We start from the raw sequence: 14665 nt of genomic DNA, 5'->3' as shown, positions 1-14665 counted from the left end.
CCCCTGTTATAACTGCTTGCAATTCTAGTTTAGGGTTGTGTTTAATCAGTTCATTTGTAGGACTGTGGTGTATTATTTTTGTTTCTGGATTTATAAAATGAATATATTAAAGGTTTTCATGCTGAATTAATGGATTTTACTACCATTGCTCATCAACATCAATTTGATGGTGGTGAAGTACGATGAACTGTTGAAAACTACTTATGTAACCCATCTTGTTCGTTCTGATCCAGCAGGTTGACTTCACGACAAACACATTCTGGTTCTCTGTATTTATTCTAACAAGAGATAAATAAACAAGTTGGTGGTTAGCAGCTCCAGCAGTTTCTGCCCCACAGTAACAGACAGCAACAGAAAAAGGGGCAGAGCTGACTGTGATCGTATAGTGGTTTTAACATAAATTTACATCTACATTATATTTAACACAGTTAGCAATGAATACATATATTGTGGTAAAAGAAACAGAGTACACACAAATATTTAACATTGAAAGACTATTGTACAATTGGCAACTGAATTGTTACTTTGTATCAAAAAGTAAAACATACCTAACAAGAGACAAATAAACAAGTTGGTGGTTAGCAGCTCCAGCAGCTTCTAATCAAATGAGCAGTTGATAAAACAGTTAGCAGTTGTAACATTAAACACAGCTGAAATACACAACATGAATTACAATAACAGTTTAAAACATTTACAAAATATGGCAAAATCGAATATGAAAAAAATTATATAATTAAATTAATCTAAAATGTATGTAAAAAAAATCATATTTGTTAAGAAAACACAGAGCTGATCCTAATACATACCACTTATTGTGGTATGTATTAGGATCAGTATGTATCACAATCTGCTACACTTCCAACATTTCAACAGTTTGTCAGCTGCTCTACCAGAGCAGCTGACAAATCAACAATCTCCTGGATTAAAGACTACCTGACAGACTAGAGTGGAGATGCAACTGTGAAGCCATCTACAAGAAGGGACAGAGCAGACTGGACTTCTTGAGGAAGCTTAGGTCCTTTGGTGTTTGCAGCAAGATGCTGCACATCTTCTTTAAGTCTGTTGTGGAGAGTCTGATCTCTTCTGCCATCATCTGCTGGGGAAGCAGCATCAGAACCAGGGACTTAAAAATGCTCAACAAGCTGATAAAAAAGGCTGGCTCTGTTCTGGGGACTCCTCTGGAACCTCTAGAGATCATTGTGGAAAGATGGATTCTTCATAAAATGAAGAACATTATGGAGAACCCTGAGCATCCTCTTCATCAGACGGTCCTACAACAACAGAGTGTCTTCAGTCAGAGGCTTCTTCAGATCTGCTGTAAGACGGAGCGCTACAGGAGATCCTTCCTGGCCACAGACATCAGCATCTACAACGGCTCTTTGAGGAAACCTTCATAATATGAGCTATAACAACATTTAATTTCCCTTTGGGATTAATAAAGTATTTTTGAATTTAATTGAATTGTAACAGACAGCAACAGAAAAATGGGAAGAGCTGACTGTTACGGGTTGCTATGGTAACCACCAAATGACAAGAGTAACATAAAAAATTTATATAGCAATAAAAGACAGGAAAAAAATTAATTGTTGATTAAATAAAATGAATTTGAAGAATAAATAAACCAATTTTGACAAACTTCACATCAATAGGGATGTTAAAATAAAACCCCATTACACTTATAACCAGATATTGTTCAAAACACTAAGGTAGCTAGAACTGATACACATCAGCACTAGCAGAGGTATTATCAGACTTGTGTAATATTCTTATTTTTAATAAAATATAATTTACATGTATGTTTGACAGTGTTAAATTATCCTACATGCCTTCAACCAGGCTTTTCTTATATTTTTAAACAATTCTTGATTACTAGTTATTTTTCTTTGGTCTGTGGGCTGATTTTTCATGTCGTTTCATCTAAATGTTTTTTTTTTTTTTTAAATAACCCACCTTGGTAATTAACCCACCTACTCTGATCTCTGAATCATTCATACAATAAGGCAAATCAAAACAAAAATAGGTAATAGATTACCTGTTTAATTAAAGAAATACAGCAAAATTACAATAAAACGCTTTTAGCCAAATCTTCTGTCCACACCCTTCAGATTTATTTTTTACATAAAAATGTGACTCTTCAAGTACAGCATTCTAAATTTGCAGTACAAGAAACCAAAATGTTCTTATGGTGCTCATTATGCAGTAGGATTAATTTGTTTTTAATAATGCTAGTCAGGATGGTAAACGGTTTGCCTTTGTTGATGTTTTAACACTCATCTTCAGTGATTCAGGGCTGTCAGCTTTTCTGTATTTTCCTGTGATCCAGTTTTCTGAAACAGCTTTATTATTTTTTTATCATGGAGGCTCTTCCACAAATTCTTCTCCATTATATAGTCATGGTTGGCGTAGAAAACTACATTGGTTTTCAGGTACTTTTGAAAATAGTAGTTGGAGTATTTTCTGTAGTCTTCTGTCATGAATCCATATGCACTCACCTAGGGTTGACAGAAAACAGAGAAAAGAGGTCAAGGATTAAGTAAATAAATAATCATAGCAAAATACTAAATCACTTCTAATATACTGTCAATCGAATGCAGACATACAAGTTTACTTGTATTATAAAGTTTTATAAACTTTTACTCCACAGGGTCTCCCCAGGGTTGTGTCCTGTCACTTCTTTTATTGATTTTGTACATTGATGATGTCGCAGTCAGCACCCTCAGCTGCATATCTTAAAGTTTGCTGACGACACAGCAATTGTAGCCCTCATCAGCAGTGATGACCCTGAACATGGGTCAGTGGTCAGGCACTTCACTAAGTGATGTGAGTCCTCCTTTTTAATGATTAACGTCTCCGAAACAAAAGAGATTTTTATAGAATTTAGGAAGAATTGTATTTTACAAGTACTTGGGGATCGTAATAGATGACAGGCTGACATTTGCACCCCATGTAAATTTATTGCTGTGCCCAAATTCAGGACACGGGCTACGTAGGAAGGACTGCTCCTCTTGAAAGTGATTGCCTGTAAAAGTGGGTGGTCTATCCTTCACCAGCTGTTCCCGCCCTTACCTCAGAGTAACTTCTGCCGGCTAGCAACCATCACGGCATGAAGCATGGAGCTCTGAAGTAGTAAAAATGGAATCCGAGGGTTAATCCCACTGTCTCCACTGTAAATACCTGTACGCAGTTTTTATTTTCTCCTTTACATATTCCCAGTGGCTTATAATCTGTCATTGTTTATTATGTTTTTCTTTTGTTATCTTCCCATTTTTTTCTCGTTTAGTAATCAGCCATTTAACATGTTCAAAAATAATTTTTATGATCATACATAATTAAAATAATATAAACATAGATAGAAAAACATTATTTGTTCCTGCAGTCACATAATATACCATTGATCTTTTACATGACCTGGGATGTTTGTAAATGATTATATGATGCAGGGCTATGTCATGCCGATTGTGTTTTTCTATTACTGTGTTGCACAATAATTGCCCCTAGTGGATAATAAACATGATGATGCTAAATTTATCCCTGCTCCACAAATAAAACTCAGGCGTATTCAAAACGGTTACTTCATTAAATGATTTACAGTCAGTAGCGCAGCTGTACTACTACATAGTACATAATCAATACTCTGAGACATATTTTGAAACCCATTGAAATAACTGAAAAAATACTTGAAACACTAAAAGTAATAATTCTATTTAGCCGCTTTGCATTGTTATCAGCCACCTTTATCACGCAAAATATTTTAGTAGTGATAATTCTGTCGAGTTTTTGGGAAGGATTTTAAATTGTAAACGATAACTAGCAGAATAATTTCCAAAGACAAAAGGAAAAAGGCGAAGTACCACTTTTCCTTGGCCAACTAGAAGACCCATCATCCGGCGACTTCATCGAATGATGCTGTAGTCACCAGTTGTAATTTCCAATTTGTCATATGCATAAAGTAGTGTTAACTATCTTTGACCAATTCTAGTTCAAAATCGATAATACCTAAAATCATCAAACCCGGACTAACTTATTCTGAGCTGCTTAGATATTTTATAAATTCAGCACGCCTATGGTTTGCTTGAAAATGTAAACACTTGAACAAGTCGAAGCTGCACTAAAAGATTGTTTAACACTCACTGAGTTTATAAAACTAGGGTTCTCAAGCTGTGGTACACGTACCACTGGTGGTACTTGAGCTGTCTGTAGTGGTACTTGTATTATTTTTTGTAAAGAAGACAGGACAGTTTTAAAAAATTTATTTTACCTATATTTTACAAGGCAGGACAGGTTCAGAATAATTTATTATTCACAACTACAACCTGGCAAAAGACAGGGCCTTTTGAGGGAAAAGAGATAAGGGGCTAGAAGAGCATTAAAAGTTGTGCTAGGATGAAATGACCTCGATCAAAGTGGATATATATTTTTTTCCTTTTTCTCCAATGTACTAAGGTGGTTCTTGTTTCACAAAATACTGCTTTAAAAAATGGCTTGTGATTTGGAAGACTATTTCAGTTGGTGGAAATTTGGTATTTTACAAAAGGTAAAAAAAAAAACTTATTAAATATTCAGGGATACTTTACTTAAAGCTGCACATCTTCCTTTACTGTTAAAAGGCAAGACAATAGTGTGATAGTGTGTAAGTAATGATAAAGTCATAACATGCCGCCCAGATTCTTTGCAAGCAATGCAATAGCCTTTTGCATAGGTTACAGTCATTAGTGACTTGTCAAGGTGAACAGGTTAAGGTGGCAAATTCCCAGCAGTACACACCTATCAGGGTCACACCTCTCTTCCAAATGCCAGTATAGTGTGCAATATGAAGAAAATAGACCTACTGTGTCACAAACGTGAAGAGCCGTAAAGATAGCAAACGCCCCATTGGTTGGTCGGACAATGGCCCAGAACCCTGCATTGAGATTGCTTGATTTCAAAAACCTGTGTTGAGAAACAACAATACAAACTACAGTCTGTTAATGAGAATATCAAGTTGGATACATTTTGATTTAACTTAGCTAATGCCCCAAGAATCTTTGATTATTCTTTGTTTAGTTAGATATGGAATCCATAGAGAAAAATCTTGAAGGTCAGATTATAGATAGTTTAAAAGGTTATTTGAGCACCTTCTAGTCTTATTGAATATTTGGATGAAAAAAAGCTACAATTCATGTTTATTGTGGAACAGAGAAGTGTATTTAAAGGATGTTTGTTTGGAATGACTGACCTGTTTCGTACATATCTCAGAAAGTCCTGGTGCAGGACATAGAAGCGGGTCTCGTTGTACTGTCCTGAATAGTAGGTCCTGGCGCTGGTGGGCGAAAACATAAAAGACAGGATTAACAATGGAAGAACCAGATGTTAAATATTTTATCTTAGTAAAAGATTGTCATCTTTTGGCAGTGTTTATACAAACGCTCTTTCCTGCATAACATTCAGGGGCCACATGTTTAATAGAGAGAGCCGCTGCTGTCACACAACATGCTTCTGTTTAGATCAAGTTTTATAAAAAAATAAAACCCAACAAATTAGGCATTAGGAAGGGGAGTGTGAGAAAAATAGGCATAGACATGAACAGCAGCAGTAAAATCCGGTGATGAACAATAAGAAACCATGAACGTAAACACAATGAGGAAATAGGTGAGTGGAATGACATTGATGAGTGGTCACAGGTAGGCTGAGTTTGCTGATTGCATGGTAGCTGACTGAGAATGGAAACAAGCATGGTGGAGCTGAACAGAATATAAAAAACTCCAGGGAACATTTCTAAGAAAGAATACCTCTAGCTGAATAACAAAACACAGAAAAACACCTAGGAAAGAACAGTTATGATCAAAATACATGCAATCAGAAGGAAATCAAAAATGAAAACACATACTGCTCGTGATAGAACACATAATTGCACGTCAGTATAACCGTAAGTATGAATCATAGATATTTTACAACGCATTGTTTTTGTTAGTCATCAACTTCCCAGGACAGCGGAAATATCAACTAATCCTGTATGACTACTCCTGTATAAATCTGCTTCTTTACATGATGGACTAAAGTGTTCATATTGAATAAAGGACATGCTTATTTCAAATAAATAAGTATAATAAAATATATATTTTTACAATTAACTATTCTTTACCTTGAAAAGGCCTTGACCTTCTTAAATCTTCAAGAACAGCTGTGTGCCCAAACCCATTTCAGTGAATGACACTTAAAAAACAATGCAAGGTCTGCAGTAAAGAGTTTGCTGATACGCTTGCTTGTACTATTATGGCAGTCTTTCACTGCAGAAAAAATGAACCCACATTGAATATTGCAGACATTTCCAATCTGAAATATATAGAAATATGACCTGACAAAATAGGAAAGAATGCAGAACATGTCATTCAAGCAAGACAAACGTTTGCTGATATTCATGAGTAAAGAAAGTGCCTAAATTGGCCCTTTTTTACAATTAAATCAAAAATTTAAAGGTTCAACATAACTGATCTGGACGAAGATAAAAGTTTATCTTACCATCATGCGCATGGTGGAGGATGGTAAGGGCAATAAAAATAAAGTCTCTAAAGCTCACAGTTTGGAAACTGCAGCAAAGAGGGACATCTTGGAGTCATCAAGTCCCCCAAAAAAAATAACTTAACGCTATCGACATTACAGGAAATAACGTTTTCTGTCCAATCATCACAAACACAAATGTGTGGACTTTACTAAATACTTCTGGGGCTTTTTATGGAGCAGTGTGCTTTGATCACTTGACACTAAGATTTAGCGTTTCAGCAACAAACAGTAAAGGTGGGTATGGCATAAAATAAAGAACAAGATGAAAACTGGCTCATGCCCCGTGTTAAGTATGGCAAAGGATCTATGATGCCATGGGTCTGCTACTCTTCCGAAGGCCCTGGGAATCCTGTTTGAAAATGATGCAGTACAATGTATTAACAGCAGGGTTGCAAATAAACGTTGTTATTTTGTTACAAACATGTATGTCTTAACATTAGATTTTCTCTCTACTGAATAAATTATATGAATTTAAAGATTGGAGTTTTCTAAAATTAGAGAATGTGAGTTTATTCTACTGAAATGGAAAATAAAATGGACAGTAACAAAAACACTGATTACTATTTAAAGGTAATACATGGGTTGTAACTCAAAGTGCTGTTAGTAAAGTTTATTTACACAACAAGTGCAAATGCATAACTGAAGGTAAAATTACAGAGACCTCCGATATATATATTTAAAGGGGTATATTTTCTACCATTGAAGAAAAAAACAGGTGAGCAATTTTTAAATAACTATACCAAGCCAATATGTGGCCATAAAGTAAACATGTTACAGGGAATGAACACAGTGAGCATAGCTAGAAATTCTTATAAATAACTTAGACTTAAATATTGATCAAGTTTGATGGCACCTTTGAGTTGCTATCTTTCTACCTTCGTTTCAAAACCCTATTCGTTATATATCATAACACATACAACCATTGTGTATCAGTTAATCTTTTGTGGTTAAGTATTTTCATCAGTTATGGAGAAAAAATAAATAAATAAATAAAATGCCACTGTCTCAAGTATAACATAATTTAATTGCACATTTTCTGCAGACCAAGTAACCTTAATTCTGGTTCAGATCCTCTTTTTGGTTAGTTTGACTCATGACCCCTGATGAAACCAAAAACCAAAAACTCAAGGGCAACCTTTCTTTTGTTGATGTGATATATCAACATTAACTTTAGTAAACTATGGTTCTTGAAGCTGGTATAAAACACACCCCTGTTGGATACGAACCGATCCATTGCCGATTGGAAATGTCCCGCCGTAATCCTAGACTGCATTATTTCAAAAGGTGGCTAAAAAATAAAAAAGGTGGATACAAAACAACCAAAACTACAAAGGAACAAAATAGTTAAGTGATTGGCACCCATTTCTAGCCCATCTTCACATTAGGCAAAACACAACTAGGCATAATCAAACGTCTATGACAACATAGTTTCCCTAATATGCTTTTACTCATTCAATAAAAAAAAAATATTTACTTTCTATTACGATATTCCCCTTCAGAGACTCGTTCTCCTTTGATAACAGCATTGAGCCACTGGAAGTCCCTCAAGCCCTCAGGAATCAGAACGTACTTTATACCCTGTCAGAAGGAAGAGCATGACAAAGTCATTTTTATTTTTCATGGGAAGTATACACAATATTACATATATTGTCATTTTAGTACCTCATCATGTGGGGCAGCCATGTATCCAAATTTTTTGTAAAAAAGAGGGGATGATGTAATTGAGTGGGCTGTGTGAACATATACTGATGTTCTGTTCCCGACATCTTCCTCAAAACCGCTGACCACCGCGCCATTCATCCTATCACACAATATAAATCAAGACTTTTCAGCTGCTGTTAAATTATATTTTGAAGTTAAAGCGAACCAACAAATCAACTTTAGAGTTGTTCTTTTACAATACTGTTGGCCAGTCAAAGCCTGAAATGCCCCCAAAATGAAAAGTACTAGGATTTGACTGAGAAAAATTGAGGTAGTGGTTAAACAACTTAGCTAAACAAAAATCAATTTATTCTTCAGATAAATCCATTTGAGGTTCATTCTGTTTAACAAGAAAAACTTAATTAAACCTTCTTGATGTCCCTTTTTGATTCTTTCCAGTTAACAAAACACTGCTAACAGCTAAAACACCTTGATAAATATAAGGCAATACCTGAAACTCAACAATTGGTTTTAAAGGTTTGACGGTTGTAATTATTGTCTGGTTTGCTTACAAAGCAAGGAATATTTTTTATACACGTCAAGGACACGCCTTGTGGTTTGAGAAAAAACACATGTAACACATGGGAACATATTCTTACATAACAATGATTTACCTGCTGTCATTCAAAAGGAACAGAAAATGCAAACAAATACTGAAGGATGAATGCAAGAGCAGCAGAAAAGATTAATGGTTACAAGTTTATTGGGTATTGTTGGGCATAGGTAGAGCCAAAGTCCAGAACAGAGCGAGGGACCCATATGGTGAGTATTTTAATAAATAGAGAACTGGTAACACAGCATGCAACACAGGCCGCTGTGCTGACATGGAGCAGGAAGGCAACAAGGTGGCAAACAGTGACATGGAGCAGGTAAACTAGCAGTTGGATCCAGGGGCAACAAATGAAAACCAGAGGTAGGGTGAAGAGATGACCAATAAACAAGAAGATCTAATCAGGTAAAATGTGAAGCAGCAGCTGACAGAAATCCACAAACCCTCCCATTTAACGAGAATAACCTATGAATAACCTATACCCACAAAATTTCTAAAGTATACACAGATTATGGGCCTCTGTACTGCAGTGTCAAACTTAGGATTTCTGGTCTTTACAAATACTGTCACGATGCTGCTCAGCTGAGTCAGGGTTAGGGTTAGGATTAGCGTCTTTTTTTGTTGTCCTACCGAAAGACGTAGTCATGAGCGTCAATCTCAGCTCCCATTTTTGAGCCGTTCAGGATGCCTCCTGTTCCCACCACAGCACAGTGCACACAGCCATCCCCGCCTGGTTTTGGGCGAAGCAGTGGTTCTTTTGGCTTTGAAATTAGCTTGACTACAGGCATTACATCTGCAAAAAAATTTGAATCAAAAATTAAAAGCATACTTTTTTTTGTAAATATTAAAATGTTTTAGCATATTGTAACTTAAAACTTGGTATTTCCAGCAAACTTTATCAAGTGTTTAGTACATTATATTATGGCTTATGTCCAGGTTTCTTTTCCAGAAATCTTGGCTTCTTCTTTGTAAACAATGTAATAATCTACAGTTGAAAGGGATTATCCTTAAACATTTAAAGTAATGTGTAACCCTATAAAGTAAATACAACAGATTTTTTTTTCAAGTGAAATAACTAAAAAAAGTAGCAGTTATCACTGAAGGATAATAAATTCAGGAAGAAAGGAAGTCTTCCAATCAGAAGGGTATATTCAGTTGGTTACATACACACACCAACATAAGTTGTGGCATTTGATGATTTTGTTGAACTGATCTTTTTTCCAAGATTTCCCAACATGCAACTTAAACATATATTTATTTAAAAATACAAGGATTGGATGCCAGGCTTAAATATAAACAGACTTCCACTTAAATGTTTTATTAAGTGGGGTTGAAGGTTTTTAAACTGGAAAATGACAAAGCTTGTTGACTTAATGTCAGGGATCATGATTGCCTGCTGCTGGTAGTTTGTTTTTGCCAACACAAAAAAGATTTATTTTGCAGTACTCATCAGACTGAACAATGTTTAGAACAAAGGGAATGGCCAAATAGCTGAATAGGAAAGATTTGACTACTTCTACGGTGTCTCGTTTACCTCTGAAGGCATAACTTGGATCTGGCAATCACAACAAACCTATCTCCACCATGTTTTGGTCTCATGCTATGAAACTAGGAGGAAATGCTCAGTTACCAAAGCAACATCCTTCAGCAATGCATACTACTGCAGAGTAAACTTTCTCACCCTTAAAGAGATGGTACTTGAAAAACTGGGTGTTCACTGAGGTAGGAATTATAAAAAATTTGATAACCCTTGGGTTGCGTTACTACGGGAATGCGACGTACATTGTCCACAGGGAAATGTTTTATCACCTTTGCCTTAGAGATCACAGAACCTGAAAGAAATTCCTGTTTCAAAATGGACTTCTTCAAACGTGACGGGAATGTGTCCGCAAAGATTTGTCTTAGTGACAAGTGGTACTTTTGGAACAAGGAAGTTGAAGGAATAAAACAACAAAGACAGAAAACCACCTAATTCTTTAACTTTATCTCAAATCATCAGCTGCATGGCCACTATCAAGACAGTGACATGAGGTCAATGATCCCAAACACCCACCAGAACTGGTTTTGGAATGGATAACACAGGCTAGCATTAACCTTTTGAATTGGCTACCAAAACCCTGATCCTTTAAAAAACCAACCCAGTGTATATTAACTACCAATCCTGGTTAAATGAAAACACATCCAGCCTTAACTATATGAGGAACTTCATGATGGCTGCATAAAAGCATGATGCAACTTGTCAAGGAAAGTTCAACAAAATATCAGTGGGGTTGGTGGTAGACTTGTCTTATTCTATGCCTATGCTGCCATTTAAAAGAAACAACTAAATTTCAGATCCATTATGTTTATTTTATTATACATATTTTAAGCACCTGTTAATTTTTTTAATAGATATTTTGCCAATATCTTTAAATAAAAAACATTTAAGTAATGGCAGAGTGGCCTGAGCTGACTGAAGCAGCAGACTTATGCTCCTCCTCTGGATCCTTCCAGCATATCAATGATCCAAACATTTATTGGATTTCCTCTATCCTAAACATACAATTTTGACCCTGTGTGGATCAAAATTCAAAAATTCAAAATCGAATTTCTTCTAATCTTCAAGGAGGATAAAAAATAAGTATTTCTAAGTTAAGATGTGTAGGAAAACACTTACCATCATAATTCATTTGCATAAAACCAAAAGGATTGTTAAAATGTGACAGCCGGTTCCACTCTCTGATGTTGAAGTTGTCTTTGTGCAGAAACATGCGTATGTTGGGAAGGAAAGCTTTCTGGAAGGCCTCGTCCTTGGAGTTACGCAGAGACTGCGGACATGTCTGGGCAGAAAAAACACTGAATTATAACAACTCTAAAATAGGTCACTCATAGAAGTGTGACCTGATAATATTGCACAAGATCTCAAAATATTAAAACATGTTATTTCTTGTCAAAGTGAAAATGAAAGTCTTTGTCAGCATGGTTATTTGATAGCAAAATTATTATGAGCCTGAGCTATGAAAGATTAAGGTAATGGTAAGGAGGCCTTCTATTCTCAAAGACTTAAAGTGTAATTTAAAAAGATTAATCGTCTAATTTGAAAAGAAACATATGAAAAGCACTTATAATAAGGGTTTGATTGCTGTAATATCAATAAAGATTTTCTTTAATGATTGATGAGAAGAGTATAAATTATTTTCTATATGTCATTTTTTATCAAAATGTAAATAAAATCAGATAAATCATCTTCCCTCAATTTTTTTACATAGTTTTATTATCTTCTGCGAGACATCCGTCTTATTTCCAATAAGAAGCATGTGAAAAATATGATATTTGGAAGTTAAGTATTACTACTATGCATCAAATATATTTACCCAATTATATGTTGAAAAATTACGTTTTATGTTGACAAATGTGTGGCCATGATAATCCAGGGATCTAGAAGTCATCTGTGCATGTGATGGAAGAGTGCACAGTGCATGTAAAAATGGTGGCTTCAATACCCATTTAATAAGCAGTATGCTATGTACATGTTGGTTAGGAAATAGGATATGTTATTTTCAGGGGGCCAATTAATTCCCATTAATCTCCCATTAATTTGGTACAAAATAAAAACTTCTTAGACTGATCAGATCTGAACTGAGTAATTCTTTGCTAAACATAGACATCTTGAAACGCAGTTTTAGATTCATGAAAGCTTTTATCCACATCTTCATAAAATCAAGGGGCTGTCATGATGTAGGGTTGTTTGGTTTTTGGTTTCGGGTTTCTTCTTATGTTTTTCACAGTTAAGGTTTTGACTCATTCTATTGTTATTATTCTTCTTAGATTTTGAATCATGTTTCTGTTTATTTTCCTGGTCATGCTTTAGTTTTGTCGTCTTGTTCATGTTTTGTCAAGTTTGGTTTTTCAGATCTGGTTATGCTTTAGCTTCATGTTTTTCTAGTTTGTTTATTAGAGTCTCTGTTTTTGCCGCAGCCACGTTTTGTTCTGTCAATTAAGTTTATTCGGCTCACCTGTCCAAGTTAATCTGTCCCCTTGCTCCACCTGGTTTTCACTCGATATATTCACACCTGCTCTGTTTGTCTTTGTGGAAACATCTTTCATTCTCATGCTCATGTCTTGTTTTCAAACCAAGTCTTGTCTTTTTGATCATGCCATGCATGTCTTGCCTGCCCGTTTGTTTTGCTCCTGCCTCCTGCTGTGAGTGAGTTTTTGGTATTAAACCTTTTTTATTCACTTACCATCACGCTGCCTGCTCGTCTGCATTCTGGGGTCCGATATCAGGTAAACCGTGACAAGGGCGCATTTTAAATGCTTTTTGACCTCATTAAAATTAGACAAACACAGAAACTACGATATAGGTACCAATCAATCTTGGCTTTAATAACTGGACACCGATTACACATCCTTTAAAACACAGATTTTGAAACCTGCAAAAGCAAGGATTCTTAGTTTTCATAAAACAAATATTGATGAAATCCCATCTAAGAGATCTATGCTTATCAAAGACATTTGAAATGTTTGTACAGCTAAAAATAACATTGATGCACTGTATTATAGCTAAGCACACAAAGAGGAGTTCAGATATTTATTGAAGTCACTACAAAAGCAAACAAGTAAAAGCAAGCCAGGTGGACCTGCCAGCATCAACGAACTAATCTTGGTTTTCAGTTTTGTCTTAAAATGCTTACCATTGGTCTAAGTGAAGCATCCAAGTTATAGATATCCTCGAAGCTCCACTGAGGAAGCTTCTTAAAATATTTTTTCCAAATTATGGGAATAGGAGTTTCAGAAGGAATGGTGTTCACTGGATCCATTTTCAGAACTGTTCTTTTTGGAGTCAGCTCTGTGTTCTTTTGCAATAATTTACCAATTTGCAACAGTTTGTATTCTCTGTTGGTTTTGTTTGTTCCTGAGACAACCATCAACCTGTAATTAAAAATTGATAAAACTGAAACAGAAAGTATTAATCAAGACAAATGACGTGCCCTATTCAAATAAAATTGAATTATATCATAAGCACTAATCAAAAAATACAATTCACATTGTTCTCTATTTTTACAGAAAATACAAAAGCACTTACTGTTTTGTTTTTGCTGAATTTTCCAGGAATATAATAAAAAAGATAATGGTGGTTGATATCACCAGCAAAAAAGAAAAAAGCATAGGTAATCGCCACATTATCACTGAAAACGTTGAAGAGTTTTTTTTCCTCAGCTAAACACCAGCTAGTCAGCCTTTGAGAGCCACTGTACAAAGGATTTCCTGGTTGACATATACACAGCAACTTGTACCAGAATATGCACCGATGTTATGCCTTTTAGATTAGTCAGACCTGTGGTACAAGAAAAGTCAGGCTAAAGTAAAGGCTAAATTGTAGGAAGAAGCATTTTGTACACAGAGTAGAGACAGGGCAGGGCTACACCAGGATGTTATCAATAAAACCACTGACAGTCAAACACTGCCTCCAAACATCTGGAGCAGAACCTTTTAGAAAGAAAAAGTAAAGGAACAATGTTCCTTTCATGTCAGTTTTGCATAAGCACTGGCTCCGTGTAGGTATGTATGAACAAAATGCAAATTATGTTTAGATAGATGATTGATTAATCCAAATTTACCAGTGAATCAGCAATCTTTTTTGATTAGCTTCTTTGATCCAGCAGCCAAACAATTCAGTGTTTACAAAAGTATATGTTTTCATGATTTACTCACACTAACGTGTCTTGCACCTTTATTTTAGCGTTTGTAGTCAACAAGAGAGAATATTTTCTTTGGGAAGAATTTTATTTAAACATAAGACATCTAACTTACTCCCTTAGCTCATAGCTCCTCCCTCAGGAGGAGTATCGTTGCTTTTATCAACAGGTGGCATTTTTTCTGCTCCACACAAAT

The 14665-nt window shown here is 35.4% G+C and overlaps 1 protein-coding gene across 1 annotated transcript; it reads right to left on the bottom strand.

Annotated features, from left to right (window-relative positions):
• Nucleotides 1–2076: 2076 nt before the first annotated feature.
• On the bottom strand, nt 2077–14096 carry LOC124875604 (alpha-N-acetylgalactosaminide alpha-2,6-sialyltransferase 1-like). The gene is made up of 9 exons (XM_047377851.1): nt 13857–14096; nt 13465–13702; nt 11448–11610; nt 9422–9584; nt 8203–8341; nt 8015–8118; nt 5216–5299; nt 4830–4929; nt 2077–2492 (listed from the first exon to the last, which is right to left on the bottom strand). The coding sequence occupies exons 1-9, from the start codon at nt 13952–13954 to the stop codon at nt 2277–2279; spliced, it is 1305 nt and encodes a 434-aa protein (XP_047233807.1). The 5' UTR covers nt 13955–14096; the 3' UTR covers nt 2077–2276.
• Nucleotides 14097–14665: the final 569 nt, after the last annotated feature.

This window comes from Girardinichthys multiradiatus, chromosome 10, assembly GCF_021462225.1.
Source record: "Girardinichthys multiradiatus isolate DD_20200921_A chromosome 10, DD_fGirMul_XY1, whole genome shotgun sequence".
NCBI classification, from domain to species: Eukaryota; Metazoa; Chordata; class Actinopteri; order Cyprinodontiformes; family Goodeidae; genus Girardinichthys; species Girardinichthys multiradiatus.
The sequence above is the reverse complement of the archived record's forward strand: the minus strand, read 5'-3'. Positions and strand labels throughout refer to the sequence as shown.